The 19,116-nt window shown below is 35.0% G+C and overlaps 1 protein-coding gene across 2 annotated transcripts in view; it reads right to left on the reverse strand.

The window, feature by feature from the left end:
- The window catches only part of LOC106883994 (uncharacterized), an 83,210-nt gene that overhangs the window by 10,298 nt on the left and 53,796 nt on the right, over nt 1-19,116 (reverse strand). For both annotated transcript variants that reach the window (XM_089347187.1, XM_089347188.1), the window contains exons 15-25: nt 11,654-12,415; nt 10,214-10,344; nt 9,609-9,687; nt 9,290-9,355; nt 8,590-8,717; nt 8,396-8,464; nt 6,891-6,977; nt 6,347-6,415; nt 4,775-4,861; nt 3,016-3,142; nt 332-384 (exon numbers count right to left, since the gene is read on the reverse strand). In XM_089347187.1, the coding sequence (XP_089203313.1) occupies nt 332-384; nt 3,016-3,142; nt 4,775-4,861; nt 6,347-6,415; nt 6,891-6,977; nt 8,396-8,464; nt 8,590-8,717; nt 9,290-9,355; nt 9,609-9,687; nt 10,214-10,344; nt 11,654-12,415 (1,658 nt within the window). The remainder of the gene's footprint in view (nt 1-331; nt 385-3,015; nt 3,143-4,774; nt 4,862-6,346; nt 6,416-6,890; nt 6,978-8,395; nt 8,465-8,589; nt 8,718-9,289; nt 9,356-9,608; nt 9,688-10,213; nt 10,345-11,653; nt 12,416-19,116) is intronic.

Here is a 19,116-nt window from a genome sequence, read left to right on the forward strand (position 1 = left end):
CTTGATTTACTAAAATTATCTCCACTTCTGGAGGATGTATCATAATAACCAAATGGCAATGAAAACCAGCTCCTTTGGAGGAAGGGAGATAATCTCAAGGATCACGAATTCTTCAAAGTTGATATGTCATTAAAAAAGAAGTACAGGCTTATTGTCTGCAGAAAGGAGGATTGTTGTGGGCATATGTTTCTAACCCAATAACTGCCATCAGCATGACAATTGTCTGACCTTATCTCCAATTGCCAAGTGGCAACATGTTATAAAAGATATAATACAATGATAATATTATTTAATTTCATTTACTAAATAAATGGATCTATATGTAAATTACCTGCCAAGAAGTTTTTATTTCCTTCAATTCACTGTAAATATCAGCATTGGATACTGTAATAGAAAAATATAATAATTATTGTAATATTTGGTTGTTTTGCAGAATGGACATAATAGCAGAAAAATATAGAAGAGTAGTCACCCATCCATCTCAGCAAAAACAAGTTCCTGTCAAACTTACCCCTACAACTCACTCAGGTGCTGTAATTGATACCATCCATCCCCTTATACTTCACTGTCCCTTATCACTTCCTCCTCTTTTCTAGTCCACTCCTATTTCTTTCACTTTCCCCAAACTGATATTCAGCATTGACCATGCTTCCATTGTGTGCCCTATTCGCTGTGTCCACTCCAATTCCCATCATTAATTATCTGTTTTCTCTCCTTTTACACTCTGGCTAACTTACCTATCCATCCACTCTTTCTGTTCCTCTAACCTTATTTTCTCTCTTATATTTATCTTGTACCTTGAGGGCATATCCTCACCATCTCTGTCTGTCTGTCTCTCCTCTCCTCCCCTTTCACCGCCCTACTCTCTCTTCCCTCTCCCTATCCTCTCCCCTTCCCCTCCTCGCCCACCTTCCCCCCCTCCTCGCCCACCTTCCCCTCCCCTCCCCTCCACCTTCCCCTCCCACCTTCCCCTCCCCTCCCCTCCCCTCCCCCCCTCTCCAGTGGGAGAAGCCAAATATCTCCCCTTCAGCATGACACTTATTCCTGTCCCTCTATCATACTTCTACTGATTTCAATACTGCACATCACTTAATTGAAGTGTCTTGTCTTGTGAGCTACTTGTGCTAGTGCCAGGGATAAAATGCACCTAATAGGTAAAATGCACCTAAAAGGTAAAGTGGTTGACCTTTGGAAGGGCTTCCAGCTTTGGAAACCATGCCAAATCAGACATTAGAGCTTGATGCAGTCTTCTGACCTGTCAGTTCCTGCTGAACCATTCAGCATGTGCCAGCATGGGAAACAAACATTGAACAATAATGATGATGATGACGATGATAATGGGGGACACTATGATGTATCATATAGCAGATTGGACACTATAATGCTGTACATAGCAGAGCCACACTGCAATAGAGTAATATACTGGAAATGACACTATAATGTAATATATAGGAAGACGGACAATATAAAGTGGTTTAGAGCAACAGTGTAATATTGTGGAGTGGACAGTGTAATGTAGAATAGTAGAGTGAACAGTGTGATCTTGCATATTAGAAATATGTTTGAGTGAATACTATTGCAGAATAGTGGACACTACAATATAATAGGAATATCCCTATTTTTCTAAATTTTCATTTGACCATGTTGACAGATTATTTATATTTGTACTGTTTTAATGTAATGTGCTACATCTGATAAGATGGCACCTGTTTAATAAAATGTTACACCTGCCTGATGGAATGTGCCCCCTCTTATGGTGTGTGCCACCTAAATGATGGAATATATCACTCTGAGTGTGCCACTTTTATGCTAGTGTTCTGCCTTAACTTTGATGATGTATTCCACTTCTGTGATGGTAAAAATACCTGAATGACATGTATTAGATAATTAAGAAAAGCAAATGCAACTCTATTCTATTTCATCAAGTTTCAGTTGCTTGTTGCAGTGAGCTGTGCTAACATTCTGTGCACCTTAGGCTTAGCCTAGAGTTGTTGTTCAGGGATGAAACAAACTAGCAACTCTTTAACTGGTAATTCAACAACCTGATGCAAGGATATTCTATGTCCTATCTTATTTTGAAAGAGCATCCTCTCTATTCTGTTCTATTTAAAAAAAGGCATGTTCTGCAACCAACTCTTTTCAAAATAGTATCCTATGTTATACCTTGTAGCAGAAATATTTAACAATCAGATCACTATATCTGATGTTGCAATTCACTAGAATATTACCTGATATTCAGCAAAGTCACATTACCCAACCAGCAAATGTGGTTTTTAAACGAACAAAACATCATAAAGGGCCAAAATTAAGGTCCTCTGTATCCTGCTTATATCTTATTAAAAAAATATGATAATCTGTGATGAATATTATTTATAGGATATCCTGTATCCTACCTTACTTTAAAGGTTAATGTAAACAAAATTATATACTCACTACATGAAATTAAGTTACAAGGAACTCAATTGTTAGAGTAAAAAACTACCAGCTTCAGGATGTTGTCCTTATATCTAAGAAATTCTTCTGTCCTGTACACCAAGTGAGTACCATGGTTAAATCTTACCCATTGATTCAAGCATTTCACTAGCTTATAGAAAACTGGGTTTCTCAAAATAGACAGTACTGTCCCTTGGATACTAATGAAAAGTTTTATTTCATCAGTTGTGGTAGGGATGATTAAATGTGTCTTTTAATTGTCCTAATTTTCAAAAATATTTTCAGTTTTATTCTCTTTGAATCGTCATGTAAAATGAACAGTCAAAATGTTTTGATGTTCTATATTGTATTGATGGAATAACTTGATTGCATGAGTTGACCTTTTAAAAGTAACAAACCTGTTGGTAGCAATTTTTGGGGTATATTTAACTTTGTTGCATTGCAGCAAAGGGATTTTGAAAGGCTGTTAGTAAAAGAAAAGGGAACTAAAGTTTAAAATGTTTGAGAAGCACTGATATAGAGTGATGAATCATGAATTTGGATGAAAAACATTCACATTCAGTGGCATCTGATGTTTCTTACCATTTGCGCATTCTATTACTGCTAACAGTTCAGAACGTAAGTCACTATTTGGAAATTTCTTGCTAACGGCTTCTGTTAAAGAATGTAGAAGCGATGTCTTATTTTCTATATCTTTTGTATCATCAATCTACAAAGAAAGAAATGACAATGGTAAATGCAAAAATAGTTTGTTGAGAGTAAAATAACATAATTAATTATGAAATGTTAATTTGATATAAAAAGCTGTTTACAATGCTGTTGTTCTTGCTTAGCCCTAGGTTAGTAATCAGTGGTATGACCTATGATTAAAAGTATTCTCTAATCTGGACTGTCCTATTACTTTAAGATTGACTAGGATTAAATTATTTAATGTTCTTCTCTTTTTCTAGACTGTAGTGTGTGGTTTGAATGAGATTTGTCTGCTATATCTAGTAGGTTGAGAGACCATACAAAAATTCTCCAGTGAACACATAATAGAAATTTTATTAAAAGATATTGACCACATTAGCTTCTAGCCATGTATAGACATATTACAGTGAAACTGTAACTAATTGATCACAGTTGTCTACTCAAGGGAGCCTCAAAATAGTCACTCAATTTTTTAGAAATAGTAACCAAATTTCTTTCATATCACATTCTACCTTCTTAAAAAGGAAGACCATATTTAATAATGTAATCCTAAATCCACTCTGAAATGGAATGATTATAGCTGGAACACATTTGATTATAAGTCTGTTTGACCAGGGCTGATCTGAGGTTCATTATCTACTACAGTTTGATTCTCCATGATATTTCTATTTCTGACTAGAACCTTATATAGATGAAATATTGAACAAAATTTCTTTTACTCTTTCATCAGCATAATTATGGCTTTTACATGGTAACATGTCTTCTCATATAGATGGTGAACTGAACACGATTGTCTGCTTTTTGGGGTCTTTAGCAGAGTCCTTTCTGTTCTAAGTATAAAGAACAATTCTCTGAAATGAGAAGAGTTTTCTTTCTCTCTTTTCTGTCATCACTCTTGAAGATGTTTTGAAAAGGTGTGGGCACTGATTTTTCTCTATTGATTATCTCATTGAAAAACAACCCCCCCCCCAAAAAAAAAACCCAAATTAAATCTATTGGATTTTGTCAATCAACAATATTAGAAATTTTATAGAAATTATGCACTAGATCTTTTCTTTAAGATGGTTTACACTCAGTGTAATTTCATCAAAAGTTTGAGGGGGAAGCTCAGTACTCATAGCCTTTCCTGGTTCTCTTGGACTGATGGGGGGGGGGGTATATAACTTGGTAGAATAATATGGGTAATCTTCAGTGTGAAATTTTGAAGATTATGGACTAAAAGCACAGACAGTTTCTTTCCAGAAGCAGTTACACGAAGAAAGAAGTAGATTCAATTAATTTAACCTCTGTATAATGTAAAACTATGCAGTTTTACAATATACATCATAGTTGTAAACCTGTATAGTTTCATAATATGCATCATGTAAACTTAAACATTTAGGTATTCTAAAAGAAATGCCTTTCTACTTATTTCACCAGATGACTTACTGTCATCCAATGTAGTTTGTTGTTGCTATAGCAGAGTTCAGTCAACAAATCAACTCCAGTATATTATAGATATTGTTTTACTGTCATGGAAAGATTAAAAACAGACTCAAAGCCACAAAGGATGCAACTGATTATAGCAATTCCTTTAGCTTGTCACTCCTCTGTTTCAATTATTTTTTATTGATATAGCACGGGTATAATAAAATATTTTAGTTATGTTTACCTGAGTCAAAAAATTTATCCGAAAGCCTGCAGCATTTGAAATTCTGCTATTTCCTTCATTAAGGAAGTTCCCTATAGCAAGGATCATCTGAAGAGAGAAATGTAGTGAGATTTTATAAAATTGTGTATGAAAGGGAAATAAGAAAGAAATACTGGTGGAAAAATATCTTGGATTACTAATCTTATCTTTTTTAGATTTTAACTTAATCCTTACAAGACAAGTGGGCCATTCAATTGGCCTATCATTTTAGGGGTAAAAATAAAGAACAATTTCATTGAGAATATTCTTTTACTGGTTTCAGTGTAGAAGAATCAGAAGATTTCAACTACAGAAAGTTAAATTAAAACAGAAATAATTACAATTAACAACACATAATATTTTCCTGTCAGTTGTAATAATAACATCATCATTAGAGGTTTTACTTGGTTATCAGAATCTCACTATTTGTTTTATTGATTGGTACTTATTTTATTGACCTCTGAAGGATGGGAGGCAAAGTGGACCTCAATATATAGACCAGCCTTACTTCTCAGCCTTCAACACTTGTTCATTATATTCATCCTGTAACCCATTCCTTATTTCTAACCATCTCTCACTCTCCCATACATTTTTACAACCTCAACTCACACATTTTCTATTCTCCTGTCCCTACTCACTTCTACTCATCTTGTATCTTAAGGGAATACTTTGAAACTGCATCACCACTATTTTTATATTTTTTCCAGCTCTTTCTTGGCCACCCACCCTCTCTTTCAAAGGGTGAATAGTCATGTAGTTATCTCTACAGCAAGAAACTTGCTCTGTTAAAATCCTCTCTTTCACTATTTAACCTCTCATCCCATAGCAAAATGCTGCCTTCATCTCTAGTGTAATCCCACCCAATTGAAGAGAATCTTAGTTTTGCTGATGACATGGCAACCTCACAAGTGCTGGTGCCATGAAAAAAGGCATCCAGTACATGATGTAAAGTGGTTGGCATTAGAAATGGCATTCATTCAGTGAAACCATGTAAAAGCAAACATTTGAACAGAATACAATCTTTGAACCCATCAAATCCTGTCAAAGCATCGCACCGATGCCAGCATGGAATATGGAGGTCAAATGATGATATATGCATGTGTGTGTGTGTGTGTGTGTGTGTGTGTGTGTGTGTGTGTGTGTGTGTGTGTGTGAATGTTTTGATTCCTTGTTTTACACGAAAAGCATTGAACTACAAACAGTGATGTTTATTGTTTTTCCTTCTCAACAAATTGTCTGCCAGTTTTGTGTTTGTGAAGACATGGGGAATAAGGTCCCTTGCTTGAAAACAGGTAAAGGTTAGCAATAAGAAGGGCAGCCAACTGTAAGAAAACCTTGTCAATAATGTGTATAGAGGGACATGGTCCAGAATCTTTATTCTGCCACAAATATGTGAGTGGTAGTTTTTTTTTTTTTTTTGTGTGTGTGTGTGTGTGTATGTGTGTGTATAGGGGGTGGGTGTACTTATGACTTACTTATAAGGTCAGTATCTGTTCAAATTTGAAGTCATTTTTTTAATGACTGGGTTGTGTGACATTAAAACATAATGCTTACCTGTAAAACATTTACTAAAAGATTGCTTTTCCTTAGTTGTACTGAAGCTGTCATGATGTTGTGGATAATCTACAAATGAAACAACAAAATATTATAACAACAACTGCAACAGCAGCAACAACAACTGGTTAAGGAAACTACCATGCCAGGAGTGGGGAACCTGTTGCCAGTGGGTAAATCTTCTCATATAAAGTCTTTAAAAATCCAGAAGTAAAAAATGTCTGGCCATGGGGGAGTATTACTTTGCTTGGAAACAGGTGAGGGTTGGTAACAGGAAAGGTACCTAGTCATAGAAAATCTGCCTCAACAAATTCTATCTGGCCGATGCAAGAATGGAAAAGTGGACATTAAATGATGATGATTTCTAGCTTAGTTTTAAAAGAATTTTGTGTTTATAAACTGTAGTTGAATGAGATCTATATCAATAATATAAATTATTCTAGGTAAAACTAGAAATGTATTCTAACATAAAATTAATCTTATATATTATAAAAGAAGGCAAAAACAGTGTTTAGATTAAACTTTATGCAAATATTGTATTCACCGAATTTAATTTAGTGATTCTTTCTTTGAAATCAGCACGGAACAACAACACTTTGAGTCGGTCTTCATAGCTTGGGATTTTCATCAGCTGAAATACAGAAAAAGTAGATTGATATTTATTGGCTGGATTACAGGCTATATGGTCATGTGTACAAACCTTATTTTGGCTGTTGTTTCACTCCTGGGTGAGATATTGGTGGCCAGACTGTCAGACACTTACTGGAAAGATGTAGGCAGGGAGGGCCAAATTTCTTGAGAGAAAGGACTAGGTATACTGGTTAGTGCAAGGTTGGTGGGGGCAGAGTTTGGATGCAACAAAGGTGATGATAGTTGGATAAATGAGTGGATTGGGAGTGCCTGAGTGGTGGATGTATGAGATCAGTCAATTCTAAGGAAGGGAAACCATAACTGTAGTGATAGAAAATACAGAGAGGGGACAGAATGCCTGTAGGTCAGAGGCTGGAGCATTCTGTTAGTGACTGAGTACTCATCAGTTAAGTAACTCTCTCCTAGATGTAGTCCAGGATGTTTGTATGCATAGCAGTACCTACACCCCATTTCCACTTTGTGGTTCTTTTACTCTCCATGTTTCTGTTTTATTGTGTTTCATTTTGTGTACTATGCAGGCACTTTTGGCTATCATTGCTGCCTTTCTTTACATGAATTATTTCTGCTTTCTCGCCTCTTTTTTACACTTTGCTGATGAGTTGTAGTGCACCTGAGGGCTGTATACAATAGGCTCATTATTATAATTGTTTCAAATTTTGGCACAAGGGCAGCAACTTTAGCAGAAGTGGGTTAGTCAGTATTATTGACCCCAGTACTTAAATGATACTTTATTTTATTGACACTGAAAAGACGAAAGGCAAATTTGACCCCAGCAGGATTTGAACTAGAGCTAGAAGAAATGTTGGATAATCAAGATAGAAGTACAGGTTTTATGTATAACTATTTCTTGCTGAAATATCAATCATTATAAGGTAGAGGAGTGATACAGTTGCTACATATGATGAATTAAAAGCATTGTAGTATTTAGTTACATACCCCTACATTCTGAAATCAAATCCAGCTGGAGCCAACTTTGATTTTCTTTTCTCCCAGAATCAATAAGTATTTGTTATGTACTTAGCTCATCCACTTCTCAGTGGGATCAGTGGGAAAAACCATTATTTATTACAATAATTGTATGTATGTGTGTTTACATGCTCTTACATAGGTGCACACACACACACACACACACACACACACACACACACACACACACACACACACACACACACACACACACTCACCAACTCACTTACTCTCTGTCTCTCTTTTTCTCTTTCTTTCTCTCACAAAAACGCTCATTCACTTTCCATGAGTCACACTCTTTCTTTCTCTTATTCTCTCTCTCTTACTCTCTGTCATGAAAAGATAAAAGAGTAACATGTAACAAGACTCTACCCCTTTGCTATGCTGCTACCAAAGCAAAACAAAACAGAAATCAAAGAGAAGAATCCTTACTTCACAAGTTACTTGGTCAGCTTGGTTTAAGTCTCCAGTTTTTCCATTATAGTTTTTAAATTCTTCTTGCTACATGGAATTTAGAAAAATTAAAAAACATGTTCATAATAATTCTTCAATAAATTCAGTATTTATTTTTGGAATATAAGAGAGAGAATCTGAAAAAATATTCTAGGTTTGTCTGTTTTTGTTACCTCTGATTTGCTTGGACAGTAGACTAACAGTTGACGCAAGAATTCATATGTTAGGAGCTTATCATCAACGGATAATATTGCTGCTTTTATGCTGGAACTTGGTAATTTCAAATGTCCAAGTAGAATGGCTGAAAGAAATATATCAAATATATATATATATATATATATATATATATATATATATGTAAGAGTGAACCTTTGATGCAAGTTTGATGAAGTGCCACTCTACTGTCTAAAACTGCAAATATTACATAAATTTTCACTTGGATAAACTAGCATTGCAAGGAGAATTGGTACAGAAACAATTGTAACTGATCATTAAGGATGTGTTAAAGTATTTCTTTGTCTTATTATTTGGATTATATTTTACTCTTCTCACATACATAAAGCTATTATTTAGCATTAAAATTAATGGTAATTGCTGTCAGGAGCTGATAGAATAAGCACTAAATTTTTAAATAAACGCTGGTGGGTGGGGTGTCAATCTGTTCAACTAAAACCTTCAAGGTGGTGCCCCAGCATGGCCACAGTCCAATGAATGAAATGAATTAAAGGTAAAAGATAAAATATTTTTCCCCTGTACTTGAGCAGTCTTATTTTTAATGATTTTATATTTCTCTTTATCTATTTATTTATAACTTAAAATTAATTATATTCAGATTATTAGTAAATTGAATTAATATAGATATGTTTTACTTACAAATGTTGTATGATTTTCTTGAATCCAAGATGGATACGATTTTCTTCTTTACAACTTTACTTTTCTCTAAAAAAAGAAACATTTAATTTAAATGGCATTGTTTAAAAAAAGTGTCTTCTTACTCTGTCAGCATAGAATCATGACTGGTTGCTTTGATAGAGTGTTAGATTACCAGAAGAAATGTTGACTGTTTGTATCCCATCATTGACATTTAGCACAACAAACCAAAAACATAATAAAACAAAGGAAACAAGAGAAAAACCAATGAAATATATAAACAAATAAAAATTTTCATTTATTGATAAATTGTTCTTATTACCTGGCTCACTGGTTTTAAGTGCAAACCTCTTTTCTAGATTCAGAAGAGGGATAATATCATCTGAATCACTTTTATTAACCTAAAAAAGGAAAGAAGATTTATGTGAACAACAAGTGGAAAAGTTTCATGCCCAGGGCCCCTGCATCACCTTAAACATTTTTATAAGGATAAAGATTGTCATTGGTAGGAAAGAGCCTGCAAGTTGGAATGGGTCTTTTAGTGCATTTCCCTCACCTTTGATGTAATGCATTCACTGTTTATGCTGCACTAAAGTACATGCATAATAATAATACTACTTCAAATTTTAGTGTCTTCTGCATGTATGAAACCGTGTCTCAATGTTAACTTCATTTGTTTTCATACATAATGCACTGGAATTTCCTCTCCATTCGTGATTTACCATTAACTGCAGTGATCTGTGAGGTTGATGCAGTTAATAGAAAAATGTGTGAGGATCAACAAAGGCCATGAACCTTCTTTTCCTGCACTAACTTACAGAAAAAACAAAACATCTACTCTCACTTCATCTCCCAGTATCCAAGTAGGGAACTGTAATTACTGTGTAAATCATTCATTCAAAAATAGTTTGCTGCAAATTTGCTAACCTTATACCAAATAGTATTTTCATTTGGTTCTCCTTCAATTTTCTGCCAGTGTAGCCGTTTATTCTTCAGTTTGCTTTGAGATGTACTCATTACAAAATTAGGAAGAGGTGGTGGCACTGGTGGAACTGTTTCTGAAATATATAAATACAACCAAGTAATTTGTTAACCATTTTTTTCTTATGTTAGCATGAGCTTTATGCACATACATACATACATGCAAACATTGAAACAGCTGTAAAGATTTAATTACATCATGTAATATTATGTAACAATTTATGTAATGGTTCTCTCTCTTCTCAACACACACACACACACACACACATATATATATACATATATATTTATAAAATAATTTATCCATCAATTTAACAATGACCTAACAACTGCTAAAAAAGTAGAAAATTAATAAAAGAAGAAAGAGAAAGAAAAAAAGAAGTTGCCTAAAGTTAACATGTTTGTCTATTTGGTGATCACAAGACAATGATTTCAACCATGCAACAGCACCTCAAACAAGGGATGCATCTATTCACAGAAATAGAAAATCACAACTACTCTTGTCCAAACCAACACTTTCTGTGTTTCTGAAACTACAGAAGTGGTAGAATTTCATTGTCACTAATGTGTGATTTCTCCACTGCTGTAATGAAAGGTCCACTCTGCCTGTGACTCAAGAAGTTTCATCCATCAGCAACCATTGAAGACTGACTATGCAACAACTTGACAAAAGATGCAATGTGGATGTGATGGTGGTGGTGGGCAGAAAACCATAACTGCTCCTTCATTTACAACATGTTCTGTACATTTGAAACTTAGGAAGTGGAAGTATTTTATTATTGCAAACGTGTGGAACATCCAAGCTAACTTAACTTGATAATTTAACTCTTAGTTGGGGTGGGGTTCTGTCAGTTATGTGTCATCCTGTCTTAGTAGACCCAAATGCTACACTAGTGCATATTTCTTTAAAGTGCGAAAGAACTGTACACATATTAGACTCATTCTGTCCTTCTTATACAATGTGTTCCACAGCAAGATAAAGTCATAACAATTGAGCTTGTATCAGAATGGTGGAAATTTTCAAAGAAGTTGAAGGTGTCTCCAGACCTTGCAGTACCGTTTAACTTGGTGTGTGTTTAGGCTATAGAACATTATTCCAAATGTGGTGGTGATAGAGGTAGTGATGATGGTGGTAGAGGTGGTGGTGGTGGTGTCAATGATGGTGATGATGATATTGAATTCAATTAGATGTTACTTGAATTAGCTGGAATGTATCTCTTGAACTATGTCAACAGGATTCTACTAAGTTTTTATTTTACCCTTTCTTCATGTTTTTGAATTTGTATTTCCTTTTCAATGCAATATCTAGAACATATGGTCATACAAATATTCTTTTTGTAAGAATTAGTTCACTAAAAACACTTTGGATTGAATGTGTAAACATACCTTTCTTGTCCATTTGAGTGTTTGATTCAAGTTGTTTTATCTTATCACTGACAGATATATGGCTTTTAAGCCATTTCTGTGAATGGTATTTTTCATCTTCTCTCCAAGAATGCACTGGCAAATCAGATTGTGAATTAGAAAGTTCTGCCATTTGATGAAGAACTTCAGTTGCGGTTAGTTTATCGGCTCTCTTGTGTTCTTCATTTTCCCCAGTATTAGAATTATTTGATGCTTTGACTTGGTTAGAAAACTTGTTAGAAGAATCCTTTGATGGAATCACATCATAAGATTTTGATCTCAATTTGTTTTCAATATTGCTTTTTTTAGAATTCCTAATTTTATCTGGGATCAGCTCCTGGGATTTACTGAAATGTTCCTGTTTAACATGCTGAAGTAGAAATTTGTTTGATTCATGGCTCTTAGAGTTCATTTTCTCATTTTTAGAATACCTTCCAGTATTTATGGTAGAATTTTGTTTCTTTGACAATATTGGTTCTTCACAGCTTGGTGTATCATGTTCTTGCAATGTTTTCACCTTTAGAGATTCATGAGTAGGTATTATAGCAGCACGACCATCTTCATTTTTAGAATACCTGCCAGTATTTATGGTAGAATTTTGTTTCTTTGATACTATTGGTTCTTCACAGCTTGGTGTATCATGTTCTTCCAATGTTTTCACCTTTAGAGATTCATGAGTAGGTATTATAACAGCATGACCATCTTCTTCAGCTGCTAAATCTGTCAGATCAGCTTTTAAAGAACCTAAAGATGGAAAAAAATATTTCTCAGAATTAAACTATGAAACACAATTTAGTCTTAATTAAAACTCTGTTACTTCTTTTATAAAATTACGATATAGGCAGACTTAAAATATCTAACTTTCTTGGTGTTACCAGAGAATTATATTAATTAAATGTATTGAGCTTAATCTTCTATTTCGTCAGTTGCTTTTTATTTATTTGAACTTTTAGATTTGAGACTGTATGAATAGATTATATTTGCTTTCCACCAGGGTCAGATTAATAGAGAAGTGAGTGAAGGATGTTAGTGACATCTTATGAACTATGTTGTTGTAGACCTTTAAGCATCCTGTCTTTTTAAAGAGTATTTGACTACAATAACTAATATATACTTCCCTTATTTGAGGTGGTAGGTTTTAAGTTGGAGAAGATTTGGCTGCTATTTCTAACATGTTAAATGACCACACCGAAGCTCCCCAATTAATTGAACAGCTATTTACAGAAAAGGTATTACAGCCAATGAGGGAAGAAAACTATTTTGTTTGGAAAAATTCAAGTAAGTGATGTGATAAATATTCACTGAGTGAATATTTACTTTATAGATCAATGTTTCCCAGCCCTAGGATTCTATGAGATGTTGCTCAGTGTTTTACAAGAAGTAGTGATAAATCAGCTAATTACATACAAAAGCATTTTGAATAATTTTGTGTTTAATTCTATATTCTATATTCATAATTTTCTTATACATGTTGGGAGAATCCTGGCAATTACAGGCTGTAGGACAACTTTACAAAAGAAAAATGACTCCTTCATAAAGAATTGAAGAAAAATTTGATATAAACACGGCCCTGGTTAAGTTGAAATTTCTTTAACCCTTTTTGTGGCATTTGAAGGATTTGGTATTTTCAAACCTTTCAAAGACAGTTTTATGATTTGCTTAATCTCTTATGGAATTTAATTTCACAAAAGAGGAAGATTAATAAAGATATATCAAGAGTTTTATGTAGAAGTTTCTCCAAGACATGGAATGTATTTCAAGGGTTCTGTGAAAGTAAAAAGATTGAGGAACATAGCTTGAAATAATATACTAAGATAGTTGTTATACAGACCAATGCTTCTCAAACTATTTGATGTGGCATACCGGCAGTTTTTTTTTTCCAGTGTGCCAGAGACCAGTAATATTCCTTAGTAATATACTGGAAACAGTATATATAATGAATATAATAAAAGTTGATAAGTTTTTTAATCTTATATTTATTTTTTAAATAAATAATACAATATTACATAAATATTTTATAAGCATTTTATAATGAGTCTTTCTTTTCTGGAAACTTGCTTCATACTGGTAGCTGATTGCTGGCACCAGTCTGCAGACCACCACTTTGAGTGGCACTGACATAGACCAATGTCTTCAATACTTGGAAAATTTCAGATGACAACTTTCTGACCTTTGTCAGAACCTAAAAAAAAGCATTATATAAAATAATGGAAGACTGTACATATTGGTATCTAAGTCAATGCATTTACCTTGCTTTATGATAAACTTACTTTCTCCCAGTTTTTTGTAGTTTGCTTCAAATAATACTGACAAATGTTGACAATTTTATTTCAAATTCACCTCTCAACCCTTACAACTGATACCTGCCAATCTCCTCACTCCTCTCAGTATCTGAAACGTTTGTCTTGTACTCTTCTTTTAATAAAAAAAAGTTCCTTCAAACTTTTCTTCTGGGACCTTTCAGCCTCTCTGTCTCCTTAGATATTTATCCTGTCTCTGGCTACACTCAAGATTTTAAAGCCTAATGAAGTGTGAACTTCAAAACCACACTCAACTCACTACATAAGTGTTGTGTGGACGCCCCCAGGCGATAAGTAGGCTAATCTAATACGTATAAATAGCTAGACGAAAAGCATCGCGTAGAGTGAGCCAGAGCCATCGGTAGACTAGACGTCAAGTTCTGTAGAGTCGAGTCGCTGGAAGTGAGAGTTGAGTAGAGGTTATCCGCATGTGCAATATAACAGTGGAGATGAGGATTTCGTAGCTCACACAGCCACTGTGTAGTATTGCGATATAACAGTGGCGACGAGGTTTCGGATAGTACCGAAATGGAAGAGTTACTGAAAGCAGTTGCAAAACAACAAGAGCAGCAGCAGCAGCAACTACAGAAGTTAACAGAATTGTTACTGCAGGTGTGAAATACGACAATCATTTTCAGCAGATGGTGTTGCAAATTCCATCGAAGAATTTCACTACAATCTGGATGAAGGAACTACTTTTGCTGAATATTACAGACGATACGAAGACATATTCCGAGAGGAATGCAAGGGATGGTCTAGTGAAAGGAAGGTAAGGCTCCTTTTGCGAAAGCTTGCTACTCCGGAACACGTAAGTTTTTGTAACTTTATTTTGTTGAGAAAGCCCATGGAATTGTGTTTTGATGAAATGATAAATATTTTGACTAATATTTTTTGCGAGAAAAGTTCGCAGTTTAACATTCGATGGGAATGTTTAAATTTAAAGAAAAATGAGTCTGATGATTTTGTAACATAGGCTGGTATGGTTAATAAGGCTTGCGAAAGGTTTAAGCTGGAAGAATTAACACCAGATATGTTCAAGTGCCTAATATTCGTTAAAGGGTTAGTGGCAACGGAAGACATGGAAATTATAAAAAGAATATTATCAAAGTTAAATCAAGATGTGAAACTCACTTTGCAGAAAGTGGCTGAGGAATGCCAACAAATAATAAACCTTCGAGACGATACAAGGAAGATAGAAGACAAGAATAATAATGTATAAATGTGTAAAAAAAGTACAGAAAGAAGGAAAAATTTTAATTCAAAATGGTGCTATGGTTGCGGAGATCGACATTTGAGGAAAGATTGCCCCTTTAAAGATAAAACCTGTTTTAAGTGTGGTAAAATTGGACATATACAAACGAAATGCTAGTCAAAGAAAATAGTAAAACAGAAGAATGTCTACTCAACAAAAGTAAATTATACCAGACAAAACCAAAAATTTGTGTTGGTAGAAATAAATGGGTTTCAGACCAAAATGCAATTAGATACTGGTTCAGACATATCGATAATAAATACAGCAACATGGAGTAAGACAGGCAGGCCGTTGTATAAAAAAACTACTAGGATAGCTCATGGTGTGTCAGGGAAACAAGTTCAATTCTTGGGCGAAATTTCACCAGAAATAAAAACTAAAAACAGGACGAGGAAATGTAAACTAATGGTATCTAAGAATACAATGAATATGTTCAGGGCAGATTTAATGGAAGGATTCGACCTGTGGGATCTATCACTGAATACATTATGTAACAAGGTGAATGCATCACAGTCCGTGTCAGAGAAAGCATTGGAAAAACTGAAATTAAAATTGAAAAAGATGTACCCTGATATTTTTTTGAAAGAGCTTGGTATGTGTAAAAATATTAAAGTAAAGTTTGAGTTGAAAGAAAATGTGGTGCCAGTGTTCAAACCGAAAAGGAATGTACCTTTTACAGCTTTAAATCAAGTTGAGAAGGAATTAAAAAAATTGGAAAACATGGAAGTAATTGAAAAAGTAGACTACTCTGAGTGGGCGGCTCCTACGGTATATATATAAAAATGAAGAACAATGAGGTAAGAGTATGTCGGACTTCTCAACTGGTCTTAATGATTGTTTAAAAAATTACAATTATCTGCTTCCAAACCCAAAAGAAATATTTGCCAAGTGCAATGGTGGGAAAATTTTTTCCAAGCTGGATTTGTCAGAGGCCTACCTCCAATTACTGGTAGATGAAGAATGTGCTAAAGTATTAACAATCAATGCTCATAAAGGTCTCTATCATTTCAAAAGACTGCCATTTGGGGTAAAGGTCGCACCAGCAATATTTCAGCAATATTTCAGCAGATTGTGAGTTTGCAGTCCCATACTTGGATGAAATATTGATCAAAAGTGAATCAAGGGACCAACATATTGAACATATAGAAGAGGTTTTCAAACGAATATGTGATTACGGGTTTAAAGTAAGGGAGGATAAATGTGAATTTTTCTTGACAAAAATAAAGTGCTTAGGACAAGTAATCGATGAAAACGGACGAAAACCGGACCCTTCTAGGATCAATGTGATAAAAAAAAAATGCCTGCTCCCACTAACAAAACAACACTATAAGCATTTTTAGGTTTGGTAAGTTATTACCAGTTGTACATACCTAAAATGTATGAGCTAAGAGCTCCGTTGAATAAGTTGCTAAAGGAGGACTTGAAATGGAGCTGGACAAACGAATGTCAGAAATCATTCGAGGAATTAAAAAGCGGTTAACATCAGAGTTATCATTAACTCATTTCGACCCAAATCGGAAAATAATTGTGGCATCGGATGCCAGTGAATATGGTATAGGAGCTGTGATATTGCATAAATTTAATGATGGTAAAATCAAAGCTATTGCACATGCATCGAGAATTCTGTTACCAGCAGAAAGAAACTACTGCCAGATTGAAAAAGAGGCGTTATCATTAATCTTCGCAGTAAAAAAATTCTACAAATTCTTACATGTGAAGAAGTTTACACTGCAAACAGATCACCAACTGTTATTGTCTATTTTTGGTTCGAAAAAGGGTATCCCCATGCACTCAGCAAACTGCTTACAGCACTGGGAGACTACTCTGTTGAACTACAATTTCCAGATGGAGTTTTTGCCATCAATGAAAATGGGACATGCAGACGGGTTGTCTAGGCTAATTCCAAAATATGAGGAACCTTTTGAAGACACGGTGATTGCATCATTAAAACTAGAAATGGAACTGAAGAACATTTTGTGCAATGTAGTATGTGATTTGCCGGTAATGCTGGAAGAAATTAAATTGAAATCGGGAAATGATAGGTTCATAAATAAGATTTTTAAAATGTTGAGTAACACGAAAAATATAAATGAGCAAGATGCAGGTTCAAAGCACTATTCAGTATGTGATGAGGTATTATTATATACACAAAGAGTGGTAATACCTGAAGCACTGCAAAACAGAGTATTAAAAGACTTTCATGTAGGACATCCAGGGATTGTCTGGATGAAGAACCTTATGAGAAGTTACGTTTATTGGCTGAATATGGACAAGCAAATCGAGAGACTGGTAAAGCAGTGTAGGGGATGTGCTATGGCAGCAAAGGCTCCCTCAGTGCAGATACAGCTGTGGCCAAAAATGGATTTGGCATGGTCTAGACTACATGTGGATTTTGCAGGACCAATAAATGACTCTCATTATATCATTGTGGTGGATAGCTATTCCAAATGGCCTGAAGTGTGTAAATGTTCAAGGCCAACCACAAGTGTGACTATTGACTTCTTGGAAGAACTGTTCGCTCATTATGGAGTGCCAGATACGATTGTGTCAGATAATGGTACACAATTCGTGGCGAAGGAGTTTGAAAGATTCTGTAAGTCGGTTCAGATGAAGCATGTGTTAACTCTGCTATACCATCCAAGGTCAAATGGGTTAGCGGAAAGATTCGTTGACACATTCAAGAGAGCCTTAAGGAAGACCAGACGGGAAATCCTTGAAGATACAAATATGACAAAGTTTTTGCAGGTGTATAGAATAACACTGAATCCAAATGCAGAGTCGGGTAGGTCACCCGCAGATTTGATGTTTTCCAGAAAAATTCGTTCTATTTTTGACAAATAGTTGCTGAGCAGGAAACAGAAAATAGAAAATTCGGAAAGAAAAACGAAATTTTTTAACACAGGTGACAAAGTGTATTTTAAAATATATAGTAACGGAAAATAGGACTGGGAACAAGGAAGTATAACTGGACGTCTGGGTACATGGTAAAAAGACCAAAATATGAACACAGAAGGCATTTAAACCAATTAAAAAAAAGATATACCAAAAACCAAGAGAGGCAAGAAGAACCAATAGATTTATGGTATGATTTGTTCGAGGTCCCAGAACCACAAGCAGAAGCAGAATTGACACGTAGGTCAAACAGGAAGAGAAAACCTACAAAAATGATGGAAATTAACGCTAAGAGGAAAAGATGTGCCAGTTTCTCACCAAGGAAATAAAATCGATAAATTCGGGTTTAAAGACTTTCAAAAGGGGGAGGTGTTGTGTGGACGCCCCCAGGCGATAAGTAGGCTAGTCCAATATGTATAAACAGCTAGACGAAAAGTGTCGCATAGAGCGAGCCGGAGCCATCGGTAGACTTGATATCGAGTTCTGTAGAGTCAAGTCGTCAGAAGTGAGAGTTGAGTAGAGGTCATCTGCACATGCGATATAACAATAAGAAAAAGAGCTACTCAGATTCCTCTATATTTATCACTAAAATCTCTTGTGTGAAAAAGTAAGCATTGAAGCATCTCTCTCTTTATATGTACTGATTGGTAATATGCAGTACTGTAGAAGACTCGACCACCTTTGGTGAAATGTACCATGACGCTAGAGTAGTGTTTGGAGGCTGAAATATTTTGCACACTGCTAAGCACACAACATTCATTTTGCTGCTTAAACCCTTTGAATCCATTGATTCCCCTCTGTTCCTGTTGCTCACTCTCTACTCATTGCTCTATTTCGTTCTTGTGACTATCCCACTCTTTACTAAGCCTATGTATCAGAGACTGCTTTGGTCAGCCCTTACCAAACCAATGTATAAGAGACTATACTGGGCTATCCTCTACAATTCCTTCTCTCTAGTGCATCTACCTTATCATCCTTACTCACACTCTCCTCATCCTCTC

The sequence above is a fragment of the Octopus bimaculoides genome, chromosome 2 (genome assembly GCF_046866305.1).
Source record: "Octopus bimaculoides isolate indiv1 chromosome 2, ASM4686630v1, whole genome shotgun sequence".
NCBI lineage: Eukaryota > Metazoa > Mollusca > Cephalopoda > Octopoda > Octopodidae > Octopus > Octopus bimaculoides.